Source organism: Glarea lozoyensis (assembly GCF_000409485.1).
Source record: "Glarea lozoyensis ATCC 20868 chromosome Unknown GLAREA5, whole genome shotgun sequence".
NCBI classification, from domain to species: Eukaryota; Fungi; Ascomycota; class Leotiomycetes; order Helotiales; family Helotiaceae; genus Glarea; species Glarea lozoyensis.
Genome location: NW_007361000.1, coordinates 261,936 through 289,644, shown reverse-complemented (window position 1 = coordinate 289,644; position 27,709 = coordinate 261,936). Strand labels below are relative to the sequence as shown.

Here is a 27,709-nt window from a genome sequence, read left to right as displayed (position 1 = left end):
CGACAGCGACTTTTAATATGCCAATAGTTTGAGAGGCTAATTCACCGCAGTCTTACAGTTGACTGATTTTACTTATCTTTACGTGATGTATATGCTTTCCTAATGTAAGCGTTCAAGCCAAGTGTGTTAGTCTTATGAAATATTTTTATTAGTGTCGCACAAATTTAGGGATAACCGAACGAAAAGAGGCTGCAGCGGAAATTCAGTCCAATCCTCAACAAGCTGATGCATACACACAATTACAGATATTTTAATTCATGAGACTTTCGACGGTTTATCCTGCGACCGAGACGTGGGCAAACCCGTATTTTACTCGTCATTAGCACCCTTCTCACAATCATTACCATTATTCCCAAAACCACGAAGCTCGATGCGAGAAAGTGAAATGAAGCAACAGAGAGCCGCAGTTGCGGCCCAGACATACAATAGGCAAAGGAAAAAGAGTTGCGGGACAGAGAGCCGCTAAAGCGGCCCAGAATATCATAAAAAGCAAACATATATAGCCAAAATTGAAAAAAGTCGTGGGCTCTTTGCCCTAACAACCAACGTATTATTTTTGGTCAGGCCGGGACACCTGCCAAGGACGGATCACTGATGACTGCCGAAGCACTCGGATTCGGAGCGGGTAAAAGACCCGCAACAGCTTGTGTCTCGCCCTACGAAAGAACTAAGAGAAAAGAAACCCGGTGAACTTTTTTTGTCAACCAGTTATCGTTGGTATCCGACACCTTGTTATAAGCGTCCCATGGTTCCTAAGTTCCGTACTTTTAACGTTCCATGAGAGAACTATCTGTTCTCTAGCAATGCCAAATTGAGAGCCGAGATAAAACCTACGATCTGTGTTAGAGAAGGGTGCGAATTTCACTTTAATTTACTCACATATTTCTTGCCATATCTCTCGTAAAAGAGTTATCCTTCCAAGTCCTCATGGGTGCTCGCCAGCTTGTTTGACTCCTCTGGTGTCAGAGGAAGTGTTGATTCCTCTGCTTATGCCTCTTCAAATTATCTTTCCGCGTGAAACCATTCCCCCTACCGTCTTTTGAAAATTTGCACATCGGGTAATCGCAAAAGAACCTTGCAGGGTTATGTCGTGATTCATGTCGAGTCAAATCTTTCCTGGTCGAGAATGCGGCGGGTTTCGAAGCACATGCGGGATGCAGACATAAGTACGGTTTGCGGTGACACTTTTTATGTCGACTAGAGAGGTCAGCTCGTGTTCTTTTGAGTTGGGCATAGCACTTACTTAAGCATATACCGTTGTGGAAATGAGCGAAGACAGCCGGCAGCATCACAAGTCCAGAAGTTCTGAAGAGACACCGAGTTTTGTCCATTCGTAATAGCAGGGCGCTCTTTCAATTGCTGCGAAGGCTCATCTGACGGGGTTTGACTTGGTACGCAGGCGTGTGAGCTCGACATGGTATACGCATTGCTTTCCGGCGAATCCGATGAAATTTGGAGGAAATCATCTTCTGGCACTTTCAGTCCGGAGATACTTGGCAGCTCAGCCCAGCTGAACATTTCTTCCTCCTCTCCAGGTTCCATCCAGGGAACCTGAGACTCCCCTCCCCAATGGTCGAGACGCTCATCCGACCCAGTATCTGGTCCTCTCTCAGGCAGCTCGTTTTCAAATCTTGCTGGTCCCGGGCAGCAAAAATCATCATAACAAGCGTGTGGGAAGAGGCACGGATCTGGATCATTTGATTGAACTTGATCATTGTGACATTCTCCAAAAATGGGCCTGCGAGCGGAGTAGTCCCCCGCTCAAGGCAGCTGTTAATAAAAAAGAAGCTACAAAAGTCAGTCCATACACTTGCTTGTTTTTCAAGAATTGATTGAATAGCTTACTCCTTTTTAAGGACCTCAGATAGAAGTTGTGTAGGTTGGATGATGTTCTTCTGGATGAAGCGACAATGTACCACTTTTATGCACTTGCGCGATGGTGGGCCTCTCGATCTACCTTGTAACCTGGGAGGGCCTCTTTCAGCTTTATTCACCAGTAATATGCCCAGAAAAGACGGCTCGTTGAGTGAGGCTGCGAATCGTCTCGCCTCTACATGAGCCGGGCGACAAAAGATTAAGCGAAGACCAATCCGAGGATCAGGGGACACGGAGGGCCTCCCTCGTGCATGTACCGAACGCAGGCGCAGATTACGAGGCATGCATACAAGGCGTAGAAAGACCTGATAATGATTGTGTTCGCTAAGATCATTCATATCAACAAAATTCTGACCCCCATTCTTTTCAATGCCGATCTCCAAGACCACATCCCAGGCTCAGTCTGACGAAACAACCAGCACTTCTCCATAACTTCCAAGCCTTTCCAAATATTTCCCAGTTCATGTCTGTCCAATGAAGCACGATCCACTGGCACTCGAAAGCGATCGTACTGATCTTCGGTTGCCATGCAGCCCGCAATAGTGAATGGCAAACAAACACGAATGAGAAGCCGCGTTGGCATGCTTCCCAACAGTTCTAGACAGCGCTTAGTGTTTTCTTGGATTTCAGGTGCAAGTGGCGATGTTCCCGATACTATGGTGTGGAGGTATACCAGAGCACTGTAAGCGAAGCACAGAGTGACCAGTTCACTATCTGCTTCCAAGCTCTCCCGCTTTTGACTGGGCTTTCTTTTGATATCGTCGATTCCGATTTTAATTTTCTTGTCAAATTTTGCCGCATGCTCAACCAACTGCACAACACTCAACGTGCCAGCCGTCATTTGGGATTCTTTCCACGATTTGAGCGCGGTGATTTCGGCAATTGCCAGCATAACCCAGGTTTGACAACCCATCATTTCATGGAGCTTGAGCTGATTATTCTGCAGAAGTGGAATGTAATTGACTTGTCGCGGCTTCTGATTCGGGGTGCCAAAAGTCGCGTTGGCGATGATGTCTATCCATACAAAAGAAGTGACGAAGAAATTGAGCATCTGGCGGTCATCTCTTGGAAAGACCTCTAATTCCAGATCGTTTGTATATTCGGTGGTCAAACAGCTTTTTGGGTCGTTGATTAGAAGAGTAATCCACTGTTTATGGAAAATACCAAACACAGTGCGAGCTGCCTGGAGGTGCATCTCCCACTGACCCTCCACAAGAGAGAATATTTCGAGGCTCAAAAGTTGGATCATGGTTGCAAGAGTTTGAATTCCCTTCCTTCTCAGAAATTCACTCTCAGACTCGTTGGTAGACAGCTCTTCAACATTCCTCCGTAAGCCATTTATTGCTTTCGTCTGTAGCCTTGTGGCGTCGCTGATGATACTCGTGACTCCACACCTGCGAGCATTTCCTTTGCCGGTTCCAAAAGTGATAGCCAGGCTTAGCGTAGCTTGATGTAGCGGCTTAGTCTCGTTCATGAAGCGAAGTAACCAGGTCTTGTCCCTCGTTCCTGAAACCCCATAGAACCCGTATTGAAGAGGGAAAATAACGTCAAGGAAAGTGATCAACAGTCCAAGACTTGAGCCGAGAGATGGGTAGGTCGAAACCAAACTGCTGTCCCACCACAATCCATCCATGAAACCGGGGTCCCATAGTTCGAGTGCACAACCTTCTATCCCATGATCATCTTGTGTACAGAGATTTGAGGGTTCAAATGAGTAATGCGGTAGATCGCTCGTCGAACTCGCTTCAGTATTCGGATTCATTTGCTTCTCATTTTCTGGTAATTCAAAGCCGGATGCTGTGCCATATTGGACCTCTTGGCTGTTAGAAGACTCCATGACCAACATCGCCTTCTTTATTTTCATATTTCGGCCACGCCGTCTCGATTTATACGTCGCTTCCGCACTTTCGCGAATTAATTTAGCGTTCTTGGAATCCATAATCTCTTTCCAGCTTCCCATTCCATGCATCCACTGTGGCTTCTCGCCGTAACCATCGCAATGAATCTCTCTTGACCGACAGTTCAAACAGCATGGTTTCTCTTCATCACATTTCTTCTTTCGAATTCGACAGGTATAGCAGCCGCTTTTGGTACGCGATCCAGACATGACTGGAAAAGTTATAATGTAGTCCTCTTCCTGACTGGGCGTTTAAGAAAAGAAGAATTGGCTGTGAAGAGTGGCGGGATGATGATTATGAGAGATGTCAGCTTGGCTCCACAAATTGCTGCCTAGATAGATGAATACTGACCAATGGGAACCGCAGAATGCACGAAGCTTCATGGATTGTACTTTTTCAGATCCTTTGAGACTCCGTGACAGTGGAGAAGTAATGGCGGGTTTATTTGAATTGAAATTATCGAAAGAACTCAGACAATTATTATAAGCAGCCTTTCTACACACCAAACTTCTCACCGACCATTTTCTCGCTTAAATTCCACAACTTGTCTTCATTCTCTTCTCCGCGCGTCCATGGAGACTCCGGCAATGTTGGAATTGGCTTGCAATACTCCAAATATGCTCCATTGTTCCCTGTTGAAGCGTTAGTCTCAAATGCCACAAGTTATATCGAAGCTATCCTACCCTCGAGTTCAGGATCAAACGCAGCCGCGATATATGATGCAGCGCCTTGCTCGTGGGTAATAATGGTTACGAAAGACACTATTTTGTCAGTGCTATGATACTTTAATATGCTTATCAAAGTGAACTTACACATAGCAAGATCTTCCGGCGTCAAATACTTCCCCAAGTTAGTCATGATACCTAGACACAAATTAGCCAAAGTGAATTAGATCAGATCATTCTAGACATACCACCTCCAACGTGAAGTGAGAACGACAGAATTTCTTTCGAGCGGTACCGCTTCGCCAAAGCAGATGAAAACAGAATGTTGGCCGTTTTCGATTGCGCATACGATTGCCACTTGTCGTACTCTCCCGCCTGTCACACTTGTCAGCCGGAAAATACAAAAGTGCAATGGCATAGGGTTTTCTTCACTTCAAAATTTGGATCGTCAAAGCGAACTCCGCCAAATGCATAACCAGCACTACTGATGTTGATAACTCTCCCACCACGGTTCAACTTATCAACGACAAGCATGGTAAAAAGAAACGGCCCGAGGTGATTGACCCCCAACTGGCTCTCAAAGCCATCAACCGTTTTCGAAAACGGAGATGCCATGATAGCAGCGTTATTGATGAGAACATCAATCTTCTCTGGGTAGTTATTGACTTCTGCCGCTGCGTCGCGCACTGACTTGAGACTTCCGAGATCAAAAATCAGTGTTCGAGTTTTGAGGGTTGGTACCTTTTCCAAAAGTGTCTTTTCGGTTTCTTCGATGAGCGATCGATTTCGTCCTGCCAGTATGATTAAAGCGGGGTTGTGAGGCGCGATGGCCATTGCAGCGGTTGCGCCGAGGCCATTAGGACTACATCCTGTGATGAGAATGACCTTTCCGGCAATATGGGTTGCAAGAGTTGCAGCCACTTCGGTTGCTGTGGAGTCTTTGGTGAAGTTCGACATGATTATTGATAAAAAAAATTCTTGATGAGAAGGAGTAAATATATGGACAGATAATTTCATAGAAGGATGATGGGGATGTGATTATACTCCACGGATCTTGATGAAACTATATACTGGTATCTTCAAAATATTTGACGACAAATTAGCCGCAGTGCGGTTGAAAACTTACTCATCAAAGCATTCAGGGAAGTCTTTTGATATTTCGGGTACGTAAAGACAACGTTCAATAAGCTGCATTGTTAAAGCTGAACCATAGGTTCACAACGTACAGATAGATAAATCCAGCAACTCAAGAGCCTGGTCTGCCCACTTTGTTGTGTCCAATAATCAAACGTTGTAGCTGCGGCTAAGCTAGTCCAGATTTGGGTTTTCTTTCAAATCCAACCGCACATTGCCGGCTACCTAGTTCTTATGTCTGACAAAGCAACCGAACGTCGGCAGAATATTCATGTAAACTCTCGTTGGATCATTTCCGTCACCGTCGTGTCTCTTACTTACATGGGAGGTAATTCGTGTACTGGTAACTTGTGGCATTGAGGTTGCGTTCTTCGAGAAGAAAACTGATCCCGCTTCAACTCTAAGTTAGTCAGAGCTTCTATTCAATCGGTAGAGATTGAAGTTAAAGGATTGGAGACGAAAGAAACTCCATATTCATACCGTTGCGTAGCTCCATCTGCAGAGATATGATCACTCCAAGTTCCAACAATTAAATGACCCAGTTGCATAACAAAACCTACGCCCGGCCATGACGCCATTCAAAACCCGACATAGTAAGATAAGCTGCAAAGCCACACTTTACGACGGAGCATCTTTATCGAATGGCTACGGCAGGTCATAGTTATGAAAAGGATTCCAATAGCTTTCCCATTTCGTCTTCTGCCAGTCTGCTATCGAGGTATTTTGTTTGTTTGATTCTTCATATTCCTTTATTGCTTCTTGAACCCCACTTTGTAATTTGGCGACCGGTTGAGCAGGCTTGAGAATTGTTAGAACCGCCACTGTTTACTAGAAGCGTATACATCGATCTTACAGATGGATGAGGGTTTTGCCCGATTGGGAGCGATGTCTTCTTGTGATGTAAACGCAATTTGAAGAATAATAGCGCAGCATATGGATTATATCCCGCTCTTGCACATAGTCGCATTCCAACTTCGTCTGCCTCGTACTCGAGCTTCCACGACAGCTCCTCCTGCTCTTGAGCAGGAGCTTTAGAGAGTCTGAGTTTGGTCTTCTCCTTTCCGTGAGCGCAAATGCCATGAGATATTTCATGGCACAAGATAAAAGCTAACATATCATCCCTACTGCACTGATTAATGTATGCAGTAGTTAGCCAGACCATACTGCAACCCGCGCCGTAATCCCTATGACAAGCCTGGTATGTATCTGCGAACAACATATCAGACATGTAGCATTCAACCACTTGTGGTGATTCTCGGTCAACAGCTCGATCCACTTACTACTGCGAATGACAACAAATCGCCAAAGACTTTGTTGGGAGAAGGGCATGATGGGATGGATGGCAGTAAGGACACGGTTGAGCTTCCTGACCTCAGGCCCAGACCGTACCTCTGCTCCAGATAGCTCTTTCGCATATCCAGGAATTTTCCTAGCGACTTTCAACAGGCGATTAAGTGCCAAAGACGAACCACTCACTCATTCATTCTAAGGAGCGCCTGGTGTCTCTCTGCCCATTGCACTATACTTATCGGCGGACCTTGAGTACTATAATGAGTGCATTTTAACTTGCGTCGTGCATATCCGACTGCTGATTTAGTTGACGTTGGTGAAGATGCTGTCACCACGAAGCAGTCATTCCATGTTGTGCGTTTTGATGCCGTCGATAGTCGCCGAGAGCTCGTTGTAGTTTGCGTGTATCGAGCCACCGGCGATTTATGCAAGTGCCACGACACAAACCGAGTTGAGGCAGCAGGAGATTTGACATTGCCCTATCCCTAATCATCCATCCAGGAATTTGCAGTTGAGCAAGAATACAGAGCAGAATGTAGCTCAAGAAGAACAACAGTTGGTGTTGGAAAAAGCGGGGTATGTTATCCCTTGCGGAGTCGGGACTACCGGTCCGAGCAAAACTTCCCCCTTGATCACTCGCTAAACGTGGCGTTCCTGGCTGAAAGCCAAAATCTATCCCCTGTGTGGTAGAATTTAAGACTTCAATAATTGGTTTCCTGAGTGATATAGCTGCTGTGATTCGAATCCAATTGGTCAGATTCTACAGGTAAAACACGTGATCTCTCACCACTTCTGCAGGTTTTGGAGTCATGCATACCTACCGCATGAGTACAGCATGAGGGTGTAATTTTAAAGCAAAACCGGCTCACGGGCGTTATGGGAATTACATCCTTTGCGAATAAGAAAAATCTTGTTGCTCCGTCAAAGGACAACTAAAATTAACCAATATTCATATAGATCGTACTTAGCAGTGGAAATTCTGTGAGCGAGTGTGTTTACCGACAACATATATTATCCCACCACGGACCGTGATCAGATCTAGACGACCGGCTCCCAGATCGCTTCAATGATGGCGAGTTTCGAACCCTTGGGTTGTGTAACCCCTAGGAACTTAAATCTCGGGTCAGCTTTAACAAAAAGGGTTTCCCAATCTTGCAGCTCTCGTTCTCGCGAATTTTGGATTTGCAACATGGCCAGATCCATGGACCTATAACAGTCAGATGTAGACTCCATTCAAGATGTATGTAAGCAACATACCTGATTTGTCTTTCAGCACCGTTACTGAGGGTGTTTGGCTCGGGCAAACATGCGTCGTTGATGATCATCCTTGATTTGTGTTTCAATGCCGGGATCAAGTTGCGAAGTATACGCACGCAATATTCGTCAGACCAGTCATGAAAGATCCAACGGAAAAAATACAAATCAGCATGTTTGATCGGTTGTTCTTCGAAAAAGTCATGGGCAAGGAATTCCACTCGATCAGCCACATTTGGAGGTGTTGTTGGGCGAGACTCAATTGTGCGCGGAAGATCCTGAACAACAAATTTCAATGATGGATATTTCATGGCAAGCGCAATCATGGCGTCACCATGGGATCCTCCGAGGTCTACTACCAGTCCGTAACCCAAGGTTGACCAAATTTTGTGGTTCACGAGATGATCTAGTTCGTAGCCTCCGCTGGTATTGAAGGCTGACATTCCTTCACCAAATCTAGCTGCTCGCTTCGGATCTTTGCCGAGAGTGACAAATATAGAATCTTGGGTATCGTTGGCGATAGAGAAACCCTGCGTGAAGTTGTCAATTAAATTTCGCGCGAAACGGGTATGATACTCACGGTATGAGTAGCCTCTTGCGAATTAGGCCATTTGATCATAGCCGGAACCGTCTATGTCCAATTAGCCATGATCTGAATACCAGATGCGAATATATTTACCTGCACAGCAGCAGGCCACATCTCTTCGACATTGACACCTGTCCATGATTTTAACTGACGACTTTCGGCAAGCAGTCTTGAGGCTGCTGTGTGAACAACGACACCCTTACGAACTTCACGAAATATACGATGGGCCATTGCATGTCGAAGGATTCTTCGTACATCGGGTTCATTGAGCCCACACGCCTCTGAAATTTGCACGAAAGTGGCTTCGCTTCCAACGGGAAAGGTTTCTGCCATTTTGTAATGATAAATTGCGCGAAGACTGACGAATTGGCTAGACTACAGAAGTCCATTGTCAGCCAAATTACATGGCAAATGAATTGGGAGAGCTTTTAGTACCGAGTTGCTCATAAGAAGCTCCTTAGGGCCTTGGAGAAGTTCCTTTAGCTCCGTGGAAGCTTCGATGACGAGAACTCGAGCAGCTTGAAGATCGCTGGGAAGGTCCAGTGATTCTGGGGCATCCGCATCAAAGGACGGCGTAGGTAGCCCTCGGGAGGTTAGATGCGCATCGATTCTATCCGTGTTGGTAGATATAATACTAGCTAGTTCCTGGATTCTCGTCATGTTGGCAAGGTTGTTACTTCCACCCAACTCTAGCTTCGGTCTTCGTAGTCCTGTGATTCTCAAGGAGGGCAATGGAACTATAGATATGTCCGCCCCAATATTCTCAGAAGAATATAGTCTTGGTGTCAGAGCGAAAATGTTGAAGTGCGTCCGTACCCGATGATTTCCAACACATACCGTCACCCTGCATATCCAACAACCAACAGTGAATTTTGCCAAAAGCTTGCCTTCCTGAAAAACAGCTACAGGGGTGTGACGCTGCATTGCGAGATAACGAAAAATTAAAGTTTTTTCAATGCTCGTCTGGTGTGTCCGCAACCACATTTTATAATCAATGTCAACGTCCCGTGGGCACTGTATGTTGAATAAATAGGTCTCGTATGGTGACTTTCGACATGTGTAATCGAGTTTTAGACGTATCATTCTGTAGATTTAGTGAGCTAAGAGAAAGGGTCTTAGATGGATCATATGATTTAGTATCAGGAATGAGATATTTTTCGAAAGAAAGCCAAGTGGCAGAGTCGATATTCCGAGAAGAACGATTTTGGAGAAAAACGATTTTGGCCAATAAGGTTTTACTGGACGTATCAAGTATGGAGTTCCAAATGAATAGTATCGAAAAATAATGTTGAGAAGGTAAAAATAACGATTCATTCTGGTCTTCAAGACCGGAGAAGTGGAATCTCGTGACAACGTCATCTGCAAAGTTTATCGCAGCTAGGTCGCGACGAGGTCGACAACTATCACCTTGATGACATTCAAATATGAAAGTTCCGTTGCACCGCAAATATATACGAAAGTTGATGAGGAATAAGGATTCTTGTGACGGTTAATCTTGTTTCGCCACTTCACGACGCCCGGGCTGTTGATCGAACCGTGAACGACACGCTAGCAATTAAAGTGGAGCATCCCAGACGACAACCCTCATGAATTCTATCAAACCTCAATACCAAGTGGTAATAACTATCAACCTCAGCTCATTTGAATCTTCATACCCTCAAATGATCCCATCCATACTTCACAACTGATAACAAAAGCACATCCTCACAATGCCCTCACCACGCCAACGCCCCCGTCGCGCTCCGCGCTCACGCAACCCACTTCCAGACTCACAACCCGCAAACAACCACCCTCCAATCCCCGGCTCATATATCCACGACTTCGACTTCGCATCCGCGCCCCTCCACAGGCCTTTCAGAAATGGTGAAATAATAGACCTCACAGACTCATCATCAAATCTCAACTCTCCACCAGACCTCTCAAATCTCTTAACCTCAACCTCGCATCTCATAACGCAAACCGCAACTCTGGCAGCCACATACGGTCTCCAAAAGCTAAATGAACAAAACCTCCCCTCTCACGTCTCAGATTTCATCCTCGCATCGACACAGCGAGCCGCAAATGTGGACTGGTTACGAGTTTCCCAAGACGTGCTCGCATGGGTACAAACGCATCCTCAGGAGGCGAAAGTCGCGGGATATGTAGTCGCGGGTGGTGCTGTGTTTTTCAAGCCCAGATTATTACCAAAGTTAGCGTGGGAAGCGTGGAAAATTAAGAGTGGTGGATTGGGAGCTCGTGAGTTTTCATATCTTGTGAGATTGAGGGTTGGGTCAGCTGACGATGCAGTGGTGAATCCGTTTTCGGGGTTGACTGCGGGAGTGGGCCTCGCGACTTCTGCTGCTGCTGCTGTAATTGCGGGGATTGGTGGAGGTGTGGAAGATGAAGGAGAAGGGGAGGACGAGAGTGATTTTGCGGTCTTGACGAGGACGGCGTGGAAGTTGGCTATGAGGAAGGTTAAGAGGGCTAAGCGGAGGCCCGCTGGGAATAGGAGGAGACCTTGATTTGCCGGTGCTTCTACTAATCTTATATACCGCAGGAAGTTGCGCGTTTACACCAGCACGTCAAAGGCTTTACCAGAACGCATGTTGCTATGCTCACCTCAAGTTTATGTTCTCTTCATTACAAATGATGTGCTTTGGCAAGGAGGAGAGCGTCGAAAGGCGGGCGTTCATGATAATCAACATCATAGATGTCACGCATGTAAACCTTGCTGTACATTAGTTTGTATTCAGGAATCACTAATGCCTACTACTGCCAGTAATCTGTTTACAGCTTCCGTCGGGTCAGGACCCTCCACTTGAAACTTATCATCAAAGACGTTTTCATGTTTCAAAAACTCGTCGAATCTTCCCAGATCCGCCACGCGTGCTCTTGTTCTAGGATGCATTTCACCTAAAGCACGCACACTAGCTTCCACTACGATTTCACATAATTTCTGTGCTTCCTCATGCCTCCCCTGTCTTTCACGCAGTCCAGCGATTCGATGCACCGTAGTAATAGTCTCCGGGTGCCCTTCCCCCAGCACTTCCTTCTGGTTCTCCCAAGCATCGACCAAAAGCGACTCTGATGTGGCAAATTCTCCCAGATGCATACACGTCAATCCCAGAGTAGACTTACACCTCAGGGTAACCGGGTGTCTAGCTCCTGTAGACTTCATCCGTATCTCCAAAACATCACTCTTGATCTTATTCGCCTCTTCGTGATTTCCCAAGTACGTCAACGTAGAAGCAAGTTGTGACTCTGTCAGTAAGACATCGTGATTCCCTTTCCCTCCATAGAAGCCTTGCTGAAAGACCAAGACCTCACGTTCAATGGCCTCAGCCTCTTGGTATCGCCCTGTTTCGTTGTACAGCCAAGCCAGGTACAACTTCGACACATAACGAAACGGATGAGACACTCCCATGTATTTCGTTCTGAGCTCCAGAACGCGCTCGCATAGCTCTTCCGCTTCCGCGTACTTGCCTTGCATTCCCAAGATGACCGCCATGTTCGCCATGGACCACATGGTGAAGAAATGCTTTGAGCCGTGTAGTTCGAGCTGCGCGTTTACCGAATGTGACATTAACTGCGCGGCTTGATTGTAGTTTCCTTGACATGCATGTGCCCATGCCAGTTCTGCCATGGCTTCCAACCGCACTGGATGCGAGGGGCCCTGAAGTTTAGTCCAGGCATCGAATTTTTCCGTTTCAATTTTGATTGCGGCTGGGTAGTCTCCTAACGCACGTGTGACAGTTGCGACGTAGCCCATGGATATCAGAGTATCCGGATGGTCTTTGCCCAAGTGTTTTCGGCGATGTTCCAGAGCGTGCGTTCCGTACTTCTTTGCTTCATGGAGGCGTCCCATTGGTCGATACGTTATACCCAAGTAAGCGTAACTTCTCAGCGTTGAAGGATGGTCAGGTCCTAAAGTGTCCGTCTTGCCTTTGATGGCAAGTTGACAAACCTCGACGGCTCGGTCGAAGAGATATAAATCTTTTGCGGGCTTTGCGATGAGGTCGAGCACTGCTAATGTGTCGACGTGGTTTTCCCCGAGTAGATTCCTAGACGATCAGTATCGGTAATAAGCAAGAAGTAGATGAATACACACCTTCTAATTCGATACGCTTTTTCGGCCTCGTTCAAGCTCAGGCTAGGTTTTCCAATTGTATAATGGCATGTAGCCAGTATGGTAAGCAAACTGGCTGCGCAGATTTGGCACACTATACCCTCGGGTCTGTGGTTGAGAGTTCCTGATTCATTATCATGAGACACTGGGTCGTTATAGCTATCATCTAGCGCCTCAAAATGTTCCGAGGCCAAGAGAACGGCTGCGTGAGGCAAATATGATGACCACTTCCCTCGAGTTTCCCAGTCGCCGTCAGTGAAGCGTTGTGCCATTATCGACAGTGCTTTTGCCGTGTGACTTTCAAGTTCCTCGTGGTGATTCAACCAACTTCTCATTGCAAGCCGCACCAATCGATGCAAATCAAAGAGTCTTTCCTTGCGACCTTCCCAGGAAAACCCATCTGATCTTGCGGACACCAACGCAAATGCTTGCAACGTCACCAAAGCCTTTTGAAACTTTATCTTGTTGCTTCCAAAGTTTAACAAGGACTCGGGTATCGCCTGCGAGTCGAGTGTACTCATTATTGACAACATCTCAGCGGCCAAAGGATCGCGTTTGCGGATGTAGTCGAACGATACACTCCATGTCGTCGCTACTGGATTTCGGCTTTCTGAATCCCGGATCTCGTCGTCAAAATCTTCACTCAATAGCTCAATTTTGTCCAAGTCGCTCGCGCGGTAGAGCTCGAGGTAATCCGGGATTGTAAGATAGTTTTGCTTGATAAATGACGATGCTTGAACTAGTGCTAGTGGGATTCCACAAAGTTCTTCTCCCAAATTTTGCAGATGTTCTAGACTTTCCTCAGAATCACCAAGTCGGGAGCGCAGCAGCTCTGTGGATTCGTCATTTGTTAAGGCACCAAGAGTAATGCATTTTTGTTTGGCGAATTCCATACCTACTCTAGCGTCTCGAGTGGTCATCAAGATTGCGCCGTGATTCGATCGAGGTAGAAACTTTGCCAAGCGACCCGCTCCAAATAAAAGATCGAAGTCGTCTGCATTGTCAAGGAATAGTAACCACTTGCCGGACTCAGGACTTTCCAGCCATTCTCTCACTAACTCGAGTTTGTCGGATTTCGGATCATCCCATCTTGAAAACTTAACTGCCTTCGCGATCTCCAAGCATGCTTTGTTGACTCTTGAGATACTACTGGCATGAATCCAGAGTACTGAAGTCGTTGTATCCTTGAACCTAATCGCGCTTAGCTACCAAGTCCAGCGAAATCTGACACCGAACTTACCGATAGGCATATTGAAGCATCACGCGTGTTTTCCCAACCCCACCGAGACCGATCATTGCGATTCTACGATGCTGCTCGTCGTTTTCCATCAATAACTCAATTTTCTTTAAAATTTCTTTTCTTCCTGTAAACTCATCTGACCAAACAATGGGAACCACAAAATGCGTCGACGACGTGTTCTTTTCTGTGACATTCTTTTCTGGGACAGCCGCCACTGCTGCTGTTAGCTTTCTAAGAATTGTTCCTGTTGTTGCTGCTGTATAGGCGCCTTGGTATTGATTGATGGCTGCCAATGACTGCGACAGCGATGCTGAGATGGTAGCGATTTCTTTGTCATAAAAGAGGCTAGCAACAGCTTTGAAACTACGTTTCCATTCCTTATCATTCTCGGCTGGTGCTCTTCTGATTAAGATATCATTCAAGCTCGACATTGATGATTGACAATCATTCATCACCGGTAGCAAAGCTTGGCATGTAGCCTGATCCAATTCTTCCGACTCGATCTGGCGACATGTTATTTGTAAGGCATGAGCTACCAGGGGAAGTTGCTACTCTAAATTAAAAAACATTATATAGGTTCGTCCAGGAACGGACCTACATTTTGGAGGCTCCAGAAGGATTTGGGCAAATTATTGACGTTCTCTCGACATTCTCTCACGCGAGCCAAGGCGTTGCAGCTAAAGTCCACCAGCTGTAAAGTGCTAGAAATGATAGCAATAAGTGCAAAAGCTTCTGCCATTATTAGGCGCCTAAGTTCTGTAAGAGGTGGTCAAAGGAGGAAAATAGAGTCGAACAGAGCGTAATGAGGTTGATGCGGAGTATGTTGTGCAAGAACACGCGCCGGGGCTGCAAGTTGATGCAGTATCCTAGCAGCTTTAGAGTCCAGAAACAACACTCACTCAGCCCAAAAAGGTGGATAAATTGATTGATGCCTGTTGTGCAACGAGTCGAATGGGGGGAGTGAGAAATCTGCCAATGAGATTTAACGAGGTGACTGTGCCTCTTTGCTGCTCTAAGCGTAATGCGGAAGCCATCTCCGCTTTGGATCCGTTGTTCCTAAGAATGGGGGCCGAAACAATAATTGGCACTCACGAGATTTGGTTGATGTGCTGTCATTCATTACTCTATTCACGAAAATGCAGCCTCGTCTTGTAATGCACGTTCGTACAATGAGAATAACTGCCAAAGGTTGTTGTCTTTTCATAATGTGATCGACATCAAGGGAAGCTGAAATATAAGAGATCCCGTTGCAAAAAATGATGATCAAACTACTAGTAGTAGCAGTAGATGCTGTCATCATGCTAGATACAGGTCAACAGGCAACTCGTGGTAAAGCTGGTAATCGAGCTCTTGTGACCACTCCAGCACAAAGAATTTCGCTAGCCCAACAAATTCCTGGTTTGAGAGATCCCATTTCAGCAACTCATTTTGCTTTTTGTTCAAAACTGCTTTGCGCCAGAATTTAGTTTCATCCTTGTTGACAGTATCCGTTCCTGGCCCCGACATCTCTAGAATCGCATCAACGATGCCTACGACAATGCGAACAAGGTCTCCGCTGTTACCTCCACCAGACAAGACTGATGATTGAGCCATATCACCCATGGAGGAATGAATGAATTCCTTGTTCCAGCCTTTTCGCATCAAAGTCGTTTCCACATTGACTACGTTTTGTTGTAGAAATGCCGCAAAAGCCGTACGATATTGGTCCATGACAGATTTTCCGTAAGCTACAAGTATGTCTCGCATACCACGATGCATCGACCACGACAAGGACGTCCACGGAAGGCAATCAAGGGCGTGGGCAAGGAGGTTGTCTTCGTGCTCAAAAATATGGATGTCTGAAGTTTCCGTTGGCGAAGAAACTGTTCGAACCTGTATCTTGCGCAACGGTTCTTTGAAGTCGGCATGCAACTTTTGTAGAACAAGTAGGTCTACCTCAAAGACTTTTCCACCCATCATATTATAAAGATGACGACTGCCGTGAGCTCCGGGAAACCCCTTTTTGATTTCACAAAGCCGCCATGAACCTTTCTCCTTGACTCGCCCCGGAAATGCAAGCTTCCATCCATCTGGCGCAGAGATAATTCCAGCTAGCATTTCAACGCACTTGTCTAATCGTACAGGAAAGACAGGAGGGTAAACGTCGGTTTCCGCGGTATGGCTATCGTGTGGGGCGAGTGAAACTATACATGGTCTTCCTATCGGCCACGAAATACTCCACTGACCACCATACGATGGATATGCAGAGCGATAGCCAGCCGCAGATGAGTAACTGAAAATTGGTCGTGCGTTTGTTAGGGTGAAGAGAGACATCAGAGTTGCTCGTGAGATCTTAACACAGTATTTTCCCTCGTGGTAGGTCAGTGGCCCAAGTGGAGTATCGGCCATTGCATCCCACGAAATTCCAGCCTTTGCCTTGATGCTTAGGCTATCTGAAGTGGCACTGCCATTTTCCAGAAATAAAAATGGTTCAGGGCGGATGACGTTCATTAAAGTAGACCACCCAGAAGATCCTGTAAGGCCATGTGGTATACGTGCTAGATAGACCTCATTTTGACCCTTATAGCCAGCCGAGAGTTTTGCTGTTACCGGCGGCCCATAGAGAACAGAGGGTGCTCCAAAGAATCCCCAAGCCTGCTTTGAAATCCACGGGCCCAGTATTTCCCGATTGTCGTTCTGGCTTCTTGACGTACCATCACTTTTTATAGCCAATCGGTCTATGACAGATACAACAGCAACGGAAACAGCAACAAAAGTCCATCCTCTCAACATCAATGATGAGGTATCGTTCGATGCCATGCTTGAAAACTGTCAGCCAGGAGTATTACTTAAACGAATGAGGTACTTCTACATCGAGACTCCACGGCTCGCCTATTGATTCGCCCCGAGAGTCAAGCTTTGTGGGCTGTGATGAGGTCTTTGAATGTCTGAGACTGGGACTTCAAGTTGAGGGCTTACACTTTGGCGCGCATAGACACCTGTCGGATTCCACTCCACTGTTCTCAGCTTGCGTCTCCGATCAGAAAGGTTGCTGGAATCCACAGAATCCAGAAATATGTGGGGTAGTAACCCTTATGCGAAGTCTCCTGGTAGTTGAATAGCACTAACCCGAAAGGACTGGCAAAGGCTCTGCCGCGACGGTCAGCAATCAACAGGAGTTGTACACATCCGAAAATGAGATCAGGAGCCACAAGAGAATCGCTGGTCAAACGGATGCAGATTTCCACATACTGTACGAATGCGGTGTCGAGGATTAATGGAAATTGAAATGCTCGCGTTTGTTGACATTCTGTTAATGTCGTTGATCCTCTTCGCGTCTGTGCTGAACGTCGAAAAAAGCGTGACCTGCCATGACTACAATAGCCCACCTAAAGTAACCTAGTTCAAGCGAGTAAATTCTAAAAGTTCCAATGGAAAGTTCCCCCAAAACGACATATTGTAGGAGTTACTTAGAGGGGTTGAAATTCAAACACTACTTCGCCGGCTTATCACGTGATATTCCCACTCCTCGAATCAGTAGAGAAATGATCTCATGAATCAGGCCCCCCCTACTGGTTTCGCGCCAAGTGCTTAATATTATGTATTTTCATCGATTGACATCGTTTAATATGGGAGTGTTCTTGACCATTGAAACACACGGAGAAGCGTCCTTTTCATGACATAATAACAGACAACGACCTCTGATCGTCAGGAATGGAAATGTAAAAGTCAGACAAGTTACGTGATTGCTTACTTGATCATATATTGTTCGTAGGATAATACACTCCCAAGTGGTTAGGGCATGTGGTGCAAGGATTTTTGACCTGTAAAGTCTAAGTCATCTGATGGCAAGGACAGTTAGAATCAGGACATTGAGCAACGACTCAAATCAGCGACTGCAGTCCTTTGGAGTCTCTTACAATCACCCCATTGTCCCAGCTAAATCTGCAATAGCTGCATCAAGAATTTGGATCTGTGTGAGCTGAACCAGCTGACTGTCGCTAGCGTCAAGGTGCCTGAAATCATCGAGAGGACGGTGCTGGCTTGAAGCGTATGTAAACCGGTCGTAAGGACTGATAGTATCTAGCCCGGTATCCTATCCTCGACTTCAAAGTCCGGAGAACCGGGCGCGGTTTCTTCTTGACGAAAGTCCCCTTTCGGTCACCATTACAAGCAGATAAATGTCTTTCTGTTGCATTCATTCGAAATCCATTGCGTCCCACGCAACCTCGTGTTCAAGTAAGCTTGGAACAGGCAAGGGTATCTGGTCAAGATGTCCCAGCCAGAAATCAGTATCGAAATAGTTGAAATCCATGTTTAAGTCCGGTAATCCGATTGTGGAAATGTCTGGTTCCAAGGGGACATTGAAACTCGAGTCTAGTTCGTCGGGTGCGATACCAGATGTCGTGTTGACGGAAGATCCTGGTGTATATCCTGCAATGACTGGCGCTAAAAAATCGGAATTAGTCTTGTCCGTTCCGTTTATGCTTTTCAGTTTTCGGGAACAGTCTTGTAGTACTTGAAGTCCAGATTTTGCAGCTACACTAGCGACTTGCATCTTCGTCAGACGCTCGGTCGACTGATCCAGCAGGTGCTCAATTCGTTGCTTCAGACTATCTCGATAGCGCATATTGGTACTCATGACACAGAGCAACAATGCTGCATCAATTGTACAGAAGGCCGACCCCACATAACTATACAGATGTCTAGGTGTCAGATCAAATATCCTCTGTTGGGATTCTAAGATAGTGATCGAGGCTTGCAGTGCTGCCTTCTGACTCACTGCGTGTACTCCGACGTGAGGTCGGTGTAGGGTGATTAAGAAGAGATTGATCATGGATAACAGATTCTCGCGTTGATATGTTACATGAGGATACAGCGGGTCCCACGACAAATCCTGACTATGCTGTCGTAGAAATGCAGGCGCTGTTTGAATTATATGGGAAGCTCGATCATGAAGGTCCGATATAATTGAGTAATCAGTTGGATGTGGCGTAGAGGTCTTCTGTGTACGCATCTCATGAAAGAGAAATACAAGTTCATAGAGAGGCAGGATCAGCGACGCAGTGTTTGGCGCATTTGGATCAGATCCAAGCGGTATCATTAGTGGAAGTCCTTCTGAACGTTCAGTGGGTATATCGCAGTTCATAGGTTTTCTGAAGTCGCAATCCCCAGTATTGATTGTCCGCGGGCGTCCAAGCATCAATGCCATTAGTCTAGACTCGTATTAGCTTATTCTTAGCTTATTGGAAACTGCATACCCATCGTAAACGAACAAATTGGCCCAAAGGCGTCGTCGGTACTCTTCTAACCAGAAAAGACTTAGTGTTTCAGTCACTTTCCGAGATGGATCTTGATGAACATCTCTTCCCTCATGAAGTCTCAGTTCTTGTGCGTGCCTGCTCGAATGGTTAGTTTTGGTACGACGAAGCATGTCTGTAGGACTGACCGAACAGCAGTACCGAGAGAGTGCCATGCTTCAACTGCTCGGCCTACATTTTTCAACCACACAGCTCGAAGTAAGTACGCCTGTACTGCTGTTATGGAAAACTTTCGGGCTTCATATATCTTCATTAAGTCAGAGCTTATGTCGCTATAGCGTTGGGCAGAATCTCGCTCGCTCCTAGTCATTCTTGATAGAAGTTCTGTATCAGGCGGCAGGAACTGAATTACCAGGCCTAGTATCTGAAATAATAAAGCAGGGAATGCATCGAGCTCTTGTTCAAGCTGTAAAGCGTTGAAATACAAGAGCGAACCTGCGCCGTGATTTAGCCACAACTTAAAAAGATCATCAAAGTAGCATCTTTCAACAAAGTTAAATTGCGGATTGTAGCGGGTGAAATACACGTCTACTAGTTCTTGGAGAACAGTAGTAGAAGGGAGATGTCTGTGATTTGTGTTAGGTAGGCTTGGTGGTGATGGAAGCCCATAGACAGGGTGGTTGCGCGTTGTTGTGTTCGGATCGGCCCTAGAAGTACCTCTCGATGACTACTTCAAGTCAGTCCGATCCCTCCTCTCTTCAACGAAGCGTTGTTGTATCACGTACATATTGATTGTGGAAGTCATTGTTTCTTTGCGATGTTAAGAATTGATTGGGATCATGTTGACCAATTAAGGTATCCCCTTTCTCTTGAAACTCGTCTCGACTAGAGAGAGCAGGCTCATCGGCTCCGTCTGAACTTGGTGTACTGGATACCGGTTGAGGAGCACGACCTATTCTGCTTGATATTAAACTCATCAAATTACAAGTCAACGTTCGTTGGAAAACCCACCTAGCTGCCTCTCTATACAGACATTTGCCAGCTACCTTGCGAGCAACACAATTATTGCAAGGGCTGCGTCGATCGCACTAGTGAGTGTCAGAGAGCCCAATTGATAGCGAAAACAACATTTGGTTTCATACCTTCTGCTTCCGTCTATGGCATTCGGAGCACGCCGTAATCACTCGCCGGCCGCTTGAGTTATGCTGCGAGTTCATGGTGTATGGCTTATTCCTGCATGCAATTCAAGAAGCAATTGCCAATTAGCTATTGCGACTCGAGATGTTACTTCCTACCAAGATGATGTCACTCAGTCGAGGAGTCCGAAGGACAAATTCGGATTTGCAAATAATGATCACGTGAACTCACACCTCACTACTGAACTCTACAGTAACACCGAACGGGCTTAGCACAAGACTAATGCAGATCGGGAGTTTCTCATATGCCGCCGCTAGACACTGAACATCGGCCGACGTGATTAAGCAAGAGCCCCATTTTATACTAAGTTCGGCCGAAGCCATCAGATAAGTAGAACAACCTAGCTATTCGACTAGAGATCGGAAGCCAGAAAATGTTCTGTCTATTAGTCCAATAAGTCTGAAAATTTGTCAGAAAATCTCTCCAAGAAACTGCTTGCAGCCTAATTCAAGTCTTACTGAGAGCTATTATAGGCCGTGATAACGACGACGAGGAAATCTTGCACACGTCTCGGGGACCCAGCTGGCCCGAAACCATGATTCAGCAAGAATTGGTACTCTAGCTCAATATCAATGTCAGTTGTGTTTTGAAAAGTATGTATATAATAGTGAGTTTCTCCTTACAGCCTTTCCAAAGTCACAACCCACTTCCCTCCCATTAAACATCTACACTTCAAGATTCTCGATTTCGCCGAACCTCTTCTCATAAACAAATAACCTCCAACGAAATGGCATCTCGTGTATGGTTAATCACAGGCACAACCTCCGGATTCGGCGCCGAATTCGTGAAGAACCTCCTTGCACGAGGCGACAAAGTCATCGCAACAGCCCGCGATACCTCCAAGATCAAACACTTCTCATCCCAAGGCGCCGCAACACTGGAATTAGATCTTTCAGCCGACCAATCGGCACTGAACCAGACTATTGAGAAAGCCATTGAAATTTATGGCCAGATAGACGTCGTTGTAAATAATGCTGGGTATTCACATTTTGGAATTTTTGAGGATGAAAGGTTGGCATATTTCTATGATATGTGAGATATCTTGCTGACGGCTGGGATAGTTATGAAAATACTATGAAACAATATCAAACCCATGTTTTCGGCACCATGGGAGTGGCTCGAGCCTGTCTCCCGCACTTCCGCAGCCGAAAAGCAGGGACATTCGTTTTCCTCGGCTCCATTGCAGCATGGGGTGGAATGCCGGCACTCAGTTCTTACTGCGGCTCGAAAGCTGCACTACGAAGTTCACCCTCCCCTCCCAGATCGAAATGTCAGTTCTAACATTTGGATAGCAAGTGTAGAGACTTTCCAAGCAGAAACCCAATCCCTAGGAATCAGGACCCTACTCGTCGAGCCCGGCTTCTTCCGCACCGAACTCCTGAACTCGAACAACGCACGTTATGCCGAAACCAACATCGACGACTACAAACCGCTCACGGAAGGGCTTTTCAAGCAATTCAAGCAATATCACCAACAACAACCTGGAGATCCCGCCAAGGGCGTTCAGAGAATCATTGACGTGGTCAAAGGAGAGGGTGAAGCTGCCGGGAAAGATTTCCCTACTACGTTGGCGCTGGGCCCAGATGCTGTAGACGCGATTCGCAAGAAATGTAATGATACCTTGAAGTTGCTTGAGGAGTGGGAAAGCTTGTCTTCGAGTACGAATTTCGATTAGGACGGCATGGCGTTGAGTAATGATGTAATGAAACTGTTTTGTTTGTGTTCGAAATACGAAGACATTCAATACAGTGCCATGACCTATTTGTACATTCTACTACTCCTTGATTGATGCGTAATAAAGCATCACCAGAAAACGAACTGGTAGCAAGAAAAATCTCTCTGGATTGCTGCTACAAACTCCCAAAGAAGCGCCAACAGCCTCCGAAAACATTCCAATGAAAAAGATCTCGCTTAGATTGGGGCACTTACTCAAATTCTACATTTGGATAACTCGAAGCCCGATTCATATTTAAAATCCACAACAATAATCTAGCTATCTTTGATAGCGCTCACGTAGCGACGAAAGCCATACGAGAGATAGACGAGATATTCTAGTCAAATCTTTCTATATCATATTCACGAACCACCTCCCCTCCCAGGCTTCTCCACCAGTCGCCTCCCGACCCTCGAAGGCACCCCAGCCTCACTAGTATCCAAGCCCCTCTTTATAACAGCCACCTCATCACCCCTCACGAACAGTATATCGCCGGTCTCCGTAACCCTAATCATCAACTCCAGGTTTGAGCTCAGCCAATCGGTCGGGACGATAAAATGGCGTGTTATAGCAAAGCTCTCCTGGTCAGCGGAGCAGATCCATCCGGATGAATGTAGGAATACGAGGCATTTAGCGTATGATCCGATGAGGTACTTGACCTGTGAAGAGAGGGTGTAAGAATTTGGTAATAGTTTCGCGGTGAGGGGTGAGGAGAAGGACGTTGACGTTTCGAAAGAGGAGGTTGGGTAGAGATATACACTAGCGCGACTAGTGTGCGATTGGTAGAAGTGGGAGAACGCTATTGCAATTGTGAGGCCGTTATAGCAAGGTGATATAGACACGATGCTTGTTGCTTCTAGTGAGTCACTGCCTTCGAGGAGTATGCCTGTTGCTCCAGTCAAGCATTGTAGCTTGTCCCAAGTGAATATGTGCGCATGATGATCGGTTATCAAGATCAAATCCCGCTTGTTTGGTAACGCTGCCCATCTATGTGGAACATCGCTAGCTCTCGTCCTAGTAGCCACGATTGTATTGCGACCATGGTCCATATCGTACAACACGTCCCCGCTCTGTGAACAAACCAGCAAGCGAGTATGGCCTTCGTTGCTCAGTACCTGCTCAATTGCGCACTTCAGGTTCGCGTCAAACTGGACATCGCTCAATTGCCAGTCATCCTCAACCTGGGCCAATCGGTAGGCCACTATCCGGCCTGATGCAGCTGAGCTCCCGATTGTTTGGCTTTTCGCGTCGACGAAGAGCGACAGAATTGGATTTCCAGGGTTTTCGTAAAGAAACTTGAGTTTCTTTCCGTCTTTTGCGCTATACAAAGATACGGATCCGTCATCCTTACCACACAAGAAGACAGCCCCATTCGCATATTCACAAATAGCGGTGATCAGTACCTCATCGCCAAAAGTATCAAATTGAACCTCGTGAGCGGCAGTTGAAATGGAGACAGTATCGCTGTTCTCAATCTCATCATCCTCTCGCCGTAACGCGGCTGGGTTCCATATCTTGCATTGAGAACCTCGACCAACCAGAAGCCGAGATCCATCGCCGTTGAAGCAAAGGGCTTTGATTCCCCAGTCTCTGGATTGTATACGAAAGATGGGGTTCAAAGTCTCAAAATCAAAGACTTGAACCACCCCAGAAGCATCAAAGCTAGCGAGTGTTCTACCATTAGGGGAAACTGCCAGCGATTGTGCATTGGCTTGAACACTCTCTTTTTGACTCCCATCGGCAGTGTCAAACAGCACAATGTCTCCTTCAAAGTAGGCGACCGCGAAGAGGGTGGAGTTTGGCGCTGGATTAAAGACCATATCATAGACGGTAGTGTTCTGTCTGCTGTCTTTCGATGTCGACAATCCAGTATCCCTATTGTATGTTTCGTAGCCGTAATCACCACTAAGATCCCACACCAAAATGTCCTGCCCACGATATATCCCAGCAAGCTGATATTGGCTTGCACTCATGACCACGCGACTTGGGCGTCGAAAAGTCTTGGCCGGCCTACCTTCGTCGTCAACAGTCCATTCCAACGGATTCCCAAGTGCACCAGTTTCGAGATTGTATTCGATAAGCTGGTTGTTCCTCATTGCGGCAAGTAACATTTGGTCATTCTTGACAAATAGGACCGCCATACACATTTGAGGCAAATCAAAACTCCATGTTTGTTGCCATGAGTCAAGTGACCATATCTGGAGTAGTTTATTGCCACAAGTTGCCAAGATGTTTGATCGCATGGAGAATTCTATAAATCGAACTGCTTCCCTGTTATCTAGAGTCTTTACTGCTTGGCATGTCGTATCGTGGTATATACCCACTTTGCCAGTACTGAGCCCAATCGCAAAGAACTTATCTGAAGAAGCTATGGCCGTTACATTCGCGTCTGAGAAATAGATTGTAGAAAGGCAATCATCCCAAGTCGTAGCTGAAAGACCGAAAACAGAGATTTCTCTAGTAGATTTACCAAATTGTTTTCCGATGGCGCTCTCGGGAGGACAGAAGGGTGGGATGAGTTTGAAAATTGAGTTCGGCGAAGCAGTCAAGGAATCGCCGAATTTTGTGGCCAGCCGGATGAGATCAGACGACCATATGTTTATTGCGGCTACGTCACGACCTAGAGGAGACTTGTGTTTTGACCGACGTCGTAATAGGTGCACAAAAGAGTTTCCAGTTTGGATAAGACGATCAAGAGCACGTTATGACGCCAAATATTCTATCCATAGCAACACCTTGGGAGATGACAAGAAACTCGCAAGAGCAGTGATAAACTCGTCATCGGTGGAATCAATAAATGTGATGTGATTTGACAAATGCGTACTGGCATAAGCAAGAAAAGGAGATCGGACTGATATCGACCTGTTACCATTTGGACGACGTTTGGCCCCTCCTACATCTAAGTCGGAAAGATATTTGAGGCAGACCAATGCCAATCTTTTATGGCCGTTCTTACGCATGATGGAGAATTCTGATTCGTGGTGGTGCAGCAGCTGTTCCTTCACTGTTTGGTGCATGACATGTACTTGTGACTGGAAATCTACGTGTACGAGTTGTCCACAGGTTGTTTCGATTGCCCGTCTGACATTATGGATAGTGTCGTTCAAGTCCACCTCTAGTGCTTTATGAAGTTCATCAACTGTCATAGGTCTTGCCGAGCAAACAACCCAATTCAGAATCGATTTTGCCACTTCTTTTCCGTGAGGCGCATTTGACATTCCCCTCAGTATGGTTGAGTAGAGATTGTCCATATCACTCGGAGTTTCCTCTAAGACGCGCTGCGTATCTGACACAGTGAAGCAATCTCTCAACTGTTGAAATACAAGATCAACCCAAAGAAAGCAGCCTGCGGACTTCTCTAGAATGTTTTGCGCCATATCTAAACGTGCCTCGTCGGTTAACTGTGGCAGGGTATGGATGTTCTCTTGCAGGTACAGAGCAATGTCGAGTTCTGTCTCATCCGGCCCTATTGTTTCGGCATAGACCTTAACATTCAACGCACTCAGATTCTTTGGAGCCTCATAACGACGTCGATGAGTGACGAAAATTCGCACATCGCACGCATCGGTCATTTTCAAGAGATAAGCGACCAGTTCTGTGCTCTCTTCGCATTCATCTAGGGCATCTAACACCAAATAAAATCTCTGAAGCTTGAGCCGTAAGATTCCTTCGATGAATAGCTTTCTCCACACAGTCCGATGATCTGTCAACTTGCCAACACCGCCGTCTGTGCTGCAGATTTCGATGACTGTTTCCATGATGTCTGGTTGAGCAACAGATATTTGCCACGCCAGGGAAAGGAGACACGCTGTAATGCGAGATGTATTCTTATCCGCAAGAGAAAACAAGTAATAACAGTATGCGAGGGCAGAATCCCTGAGATACCCAATCACAAATCCACATAGTACGGACTTGCCCGTTCCTGGATTTGCGCTGACCCAGTAGATCGCAGGGTTTGCCGAGTCTCTCCAGTCCAAGAAAGATGCTTTACTCAAAATCCATTCGCACGACCCTGGCAACCTCATTGACTCTACTGTCATGAGCATATCGCCGGGAGCCTCCGAAGTGTTTAGGTATAAGTTCAACTGATCTTGCAAGCCGGTCATAACCTTTTTATCAGCAGCCAGCAGTGGGTCTTGCCCAAGCCCATGAATTACCGCTGCTAACGCATTGCGAATTGTTTTATAGTTGACATCCTCTGGAGTCAGAAACTTTACAACGTGGCGATGATCCGCATTTAGGTACGCTGTACGCTCGTTGGTATAACCTAGGGTCGCCATGTCTCGCTCCACAACCATTATCTTCCTCGGTCCCACAGTTGTCGGCATGGTCTCATAGAATGAATACAGTTGAAGATCTTCGCACAATGATGAAAATTCGTCATTCATGGATTGTGTGATTTGAGAATTACGCTGAAGGTCCGTCACAAATGGCCGAGATCCAGATGATAAGCTGAGAATCTTTGTAAAAGTCGTCCCTAAATCCGATCCGCGGTGAGGCGTCGCAAGAAATAGCATCGCCTTAGTGCGAGTGGCAATGGAGGTGTATTCGTGTGAGGATCGCGATAATATGTATGCTTTCTTGATGACTAGCCCACCCATACTGTGCGCCGCAAACAGTAGAGGAATCTAAAAGGGTCAGACATCAAGAGATATTAATTTTGCCAGAGGGTTCCACGCACATTTTGATTCTTTTTGATAATGGCCGGGCTGTCCATAATGGCGACGAGAAGTGACTTAGCAAAGTCATGGATATTCAAGGTGCTTTCCTTTTTCCAATTCGAATCATAGCCAAAAGAATGTATCCGGACGTCACTGAAGCCATCTTCGTACGGGAGCCATCTTTTCGGCCAGTAGAGGGTGGGATCTAACGTCCCATTGTGTGATTCGGTCCAGGTACTTTCAGAGCCTCCCCCAAGCCCATGGACAAATATCAAGTCCGCAATAGCATCATTTGGGTCATGCAATGTACTCAATCCCAGTGGGCCTTTTTTGTCGACGGCAACCCCGTTGCTCGGGATGGACCTCGAGAAGGCTCGACCAAAGGTACTCTGTTTTCGCCTGTCCCGCGACCATTTCTGGGGCGTTTGGACTGTAAAAATAAAGTTATCAAGATTAGCCTCGGAGCCAACACACTGGCAGCCCATGACGGACTTACTTGCGCTTAATCGGTCCATCTAGCACCTACTCAATTTCCATGTAAAACAACCTTGATATCTACCACGCTCTATCCTGGAAAGCCACTTCCCAGAAGATGGGTAACATGCAGGGCTGCCTAGCTTGCCTTCAGCTCGATGGCCACAAATCAAAGCAATGTTTGATTTGATGGGTGCAAAGGCGTTTCCGCTCTCGCAATCTTTGCTTTCAGTTGCAGTTGCTCGACTGGTCAATCGCTGTATTTGATCATAATAAACTCATCTACGATTGCAGATATATGCGCACCTCCAGCGGCGAAGCGTATGCTCGTTGCTTGTGGCCATAAATATAAGTTACCTTTGCAGGGACTTGCGTC

The 27,709-nt window shown here is 46.3% G+C and overlaps 11 protein-coding genes across 11 annotated transcripts; 2 read left to right on the top strand and 9 right to left on the bottom strand.

Annotated features, from left to right (window-relative positions):
- Positions 1 to 1,239: 1,239 nt before the first annotated feature.
- Positions 1,240 to 3,982, bottom strand: GLAREA_04288 (Zn2/Cys6 DNA-binding protein; the record flags this gene model as incomplete). The annotated part of the gene is made up of 2 exons (XM_008086665.1): positions 1,240 to 1,738; positions 2,388 to 3,982. 2 exons carry the CDS (start codon positions 3,980 to 3,982, stop codon positions 1,240 to 1,242), a joined length of 2,094 nt encoding a protein of 697 aa, XP_008084856.1.
- Positions 3,983 to 4,268: 286 nt separating this feature from the next.
- Positions 4,269 to 5,395, bottom strand: GLAREA_04287 (NAD(P)-binding Rossmann-fold containing protein; the record flags this gene model as incomplete). Its single annotated transcript, XM_008086664.1, has 5 exons — positions 4,269 to 4,405; positions 4,457 to 4,534; positions 4,586 to 4,636; positions 4,687 to 4,813; positions 4,871 to 5,395. 5 exons carry the CDS (start codon positions 5,393 to 5,395, stop codon positions 4,269 to 4,271), a joined length of 918 nt encoding a protein of 305 aa, XP_008084855.1.
- An 822-nt stretch (positions 5,396 to 6,217) lies between these two features.
- On the bottom strand, positions 6,218 to 6,901 carry GLAREA_04286 (peptidase M48 Ste24p; the record flags this gene model as incomplete). The annotated part of the gene is made up of 3 exons (XM_008086663.1): positions 6,218 to 6,370; positions 6,426 to 6,778; positions 6,853 to 6,901. 3 exons carry the CDS (start codon positions 6,899 to 6,901, stop codon positions 6,218 to 6,220), a joined length of 555 nt encoding a protein of 184 aa, XP_008084854.1.
- Positions 6,902 to 7,900: 999 nt separating this feature from the next.
- Positions 7,901 to 9,362, bottom strand: GLAREA_04285 (S-adenosyl-L-methionine-dependent methyltransferase; the record flags this gene model as incomplete). The annotated part of the gene is made up of 5 exons (XM_008086662.1): positions 7,901 to 8,069; positions 8,120 to 8,646; positions 8,697 to 8,747; positions 8,796 to 9,077; positions 9,138 to 9,362. 5 exons carry the CDS (start codon positions 9,360 to 9,362, stop codon positions 7,901 to 7,903), a joined length of 1,254 nt encoding a protein of 417 aa, XP_008084853.1.
- A 1,049-nt stretch (positions 9,363 to 10,411) lies between these two features.
- On the top strand, positions 10,412 to 11,203 carry GLAREA_04284 (uncharacterized protein; the record flags this gene model as incomplete). The annotated part of the gene is made up of 1 exon (XM_008086661.1): positions 10,412 to 11,203. One exon carries the CDS (start codon positions 10,412 to 10,414, stop codon positions 11,201 to 11,203), a length of 792 nt encoding a protein of 263 aa, XP_008084852.1.
- A 227-nt stretch (positions 11,204 to 11,430) lies between these two features.
- Positions 11,431 to 14,478, bottom strand: GLAREA_04283 (P-loop containing nucleoside triphosphate hydrolase; the record flags this gene model as incomplete). The annotated part of the gene is made up of 3 exons (XM_008086660.1): positions 11,431 to 12,742; positions 12,790 to 13,998; positions 14,048 to 14,478. The coding sequence occupies 3 exons, from the start codon at positions 14,476 to 14,478 to the stop codon at positions 11,431 to 11,433; spliced, it is 2,952 nt and encodes a 983-aa protein (XP_008084851.1).
- Positions 14,479 to 15,343: 865 nt separating this feature from the next.
- GLAREA_04282 (uncharacterized protein) lies at positions 15,344 to 16,846 on the bottom strand (the record flags this gene model as incomplete). Its single annotated transcript, XM_008086659.1, has 1 exon — positions 15,344 to 16,846. One exon carries the CDS (start codon positions 16,844 to 16,846, stop codon positions 15,344 to 15,346), a length of 1,503 nt encoding a protein of 500 aa, XP_008084850.1.
- Positions 16,847 to 18,224: 1,378 nt separating this feature from the next.
- GLAREA_04281 (Zn2/Cys6 DNA-binding protein) lies at positions 18,225 to 20,504 on the bottom strand (the record flags this gene model as incomplete). Its single annotated transcript, XM_008086658.1, has 6 exons — positions 18,225 to 19,242; positions 19,288 to 19,425; positions 19,476 to 20,014; positions 20,073 to 20,244; positions 20,299 to 20,375; positions 20,430 to 20,504. The coding sequence occupies 6 exons, from the start codon at positions 20,502 to 20,504 to the stop codon at positions 18,225 to 18,227; spliced, it is 2,019 nt and encodes a 672-aa protein (XP_008084849.1).
- A 707-nt stretch (positions 20,505 to 21,211) lies between these two features.
- On the top strand, positions 21,212 to 22,159 carry GLAREA_04280 (NAD(P)-binding Rossmann-fold containing protein; the record flags this gene model as incomplete). Its single annotated transcript, XM_008086657.1, has 3 exons — positions 21,212 to 21,495; positions 21,546 to 21,727; positions 21,777 to 22,159. 3 exons carry the CDS (start codon positions 21,212 to 21,214, stop codon positions 22,157 to 22,159), a joined length of 849 nt encoding a protein of 282 aa, XP_008084848.1.
- A 401-nt stretch (positions 22,160 to 22,560) lies between these two features.
- Positions 22,561 to 24,345, bottom strand: GLAREA_04279 (WD40 repeat-like protein; the record flags this gene model as incomplete). Its single annotated transcript, XM_008086656.1, has 1 exon — positions 22,561 to 24,345. One exon carries the CDS (start codon positions 24,343 to 24,345, stop codon positions 22,561 to 22,563), a length of 1,785 nt encoding a protein of 594 aa, XP_008084847.1.
- Positions 24,346 to 24,900: 555 nt separating this feature from the next.
- On the bottom strand, positions 24,901 to 27,344 carry GLAREA_04278 (alpha/beta-Hydrolase; the record flags this gene model as incomplete). The annotated part of the gene is made up of 2 exons (XM_008086655.1): positions 24,901 to 26,826; positions 26,880 to 27,344. 2 exons carry the CDS (start codon positions 27,342 to 27,344, stop codon positions 24,901 to 24,903), a joined length of 2,391 nt encoding a protein of 796 aa, XP_008084846.1.
- Positions 27,345 to 27,709: the final 365 nt, after the last annotated feature.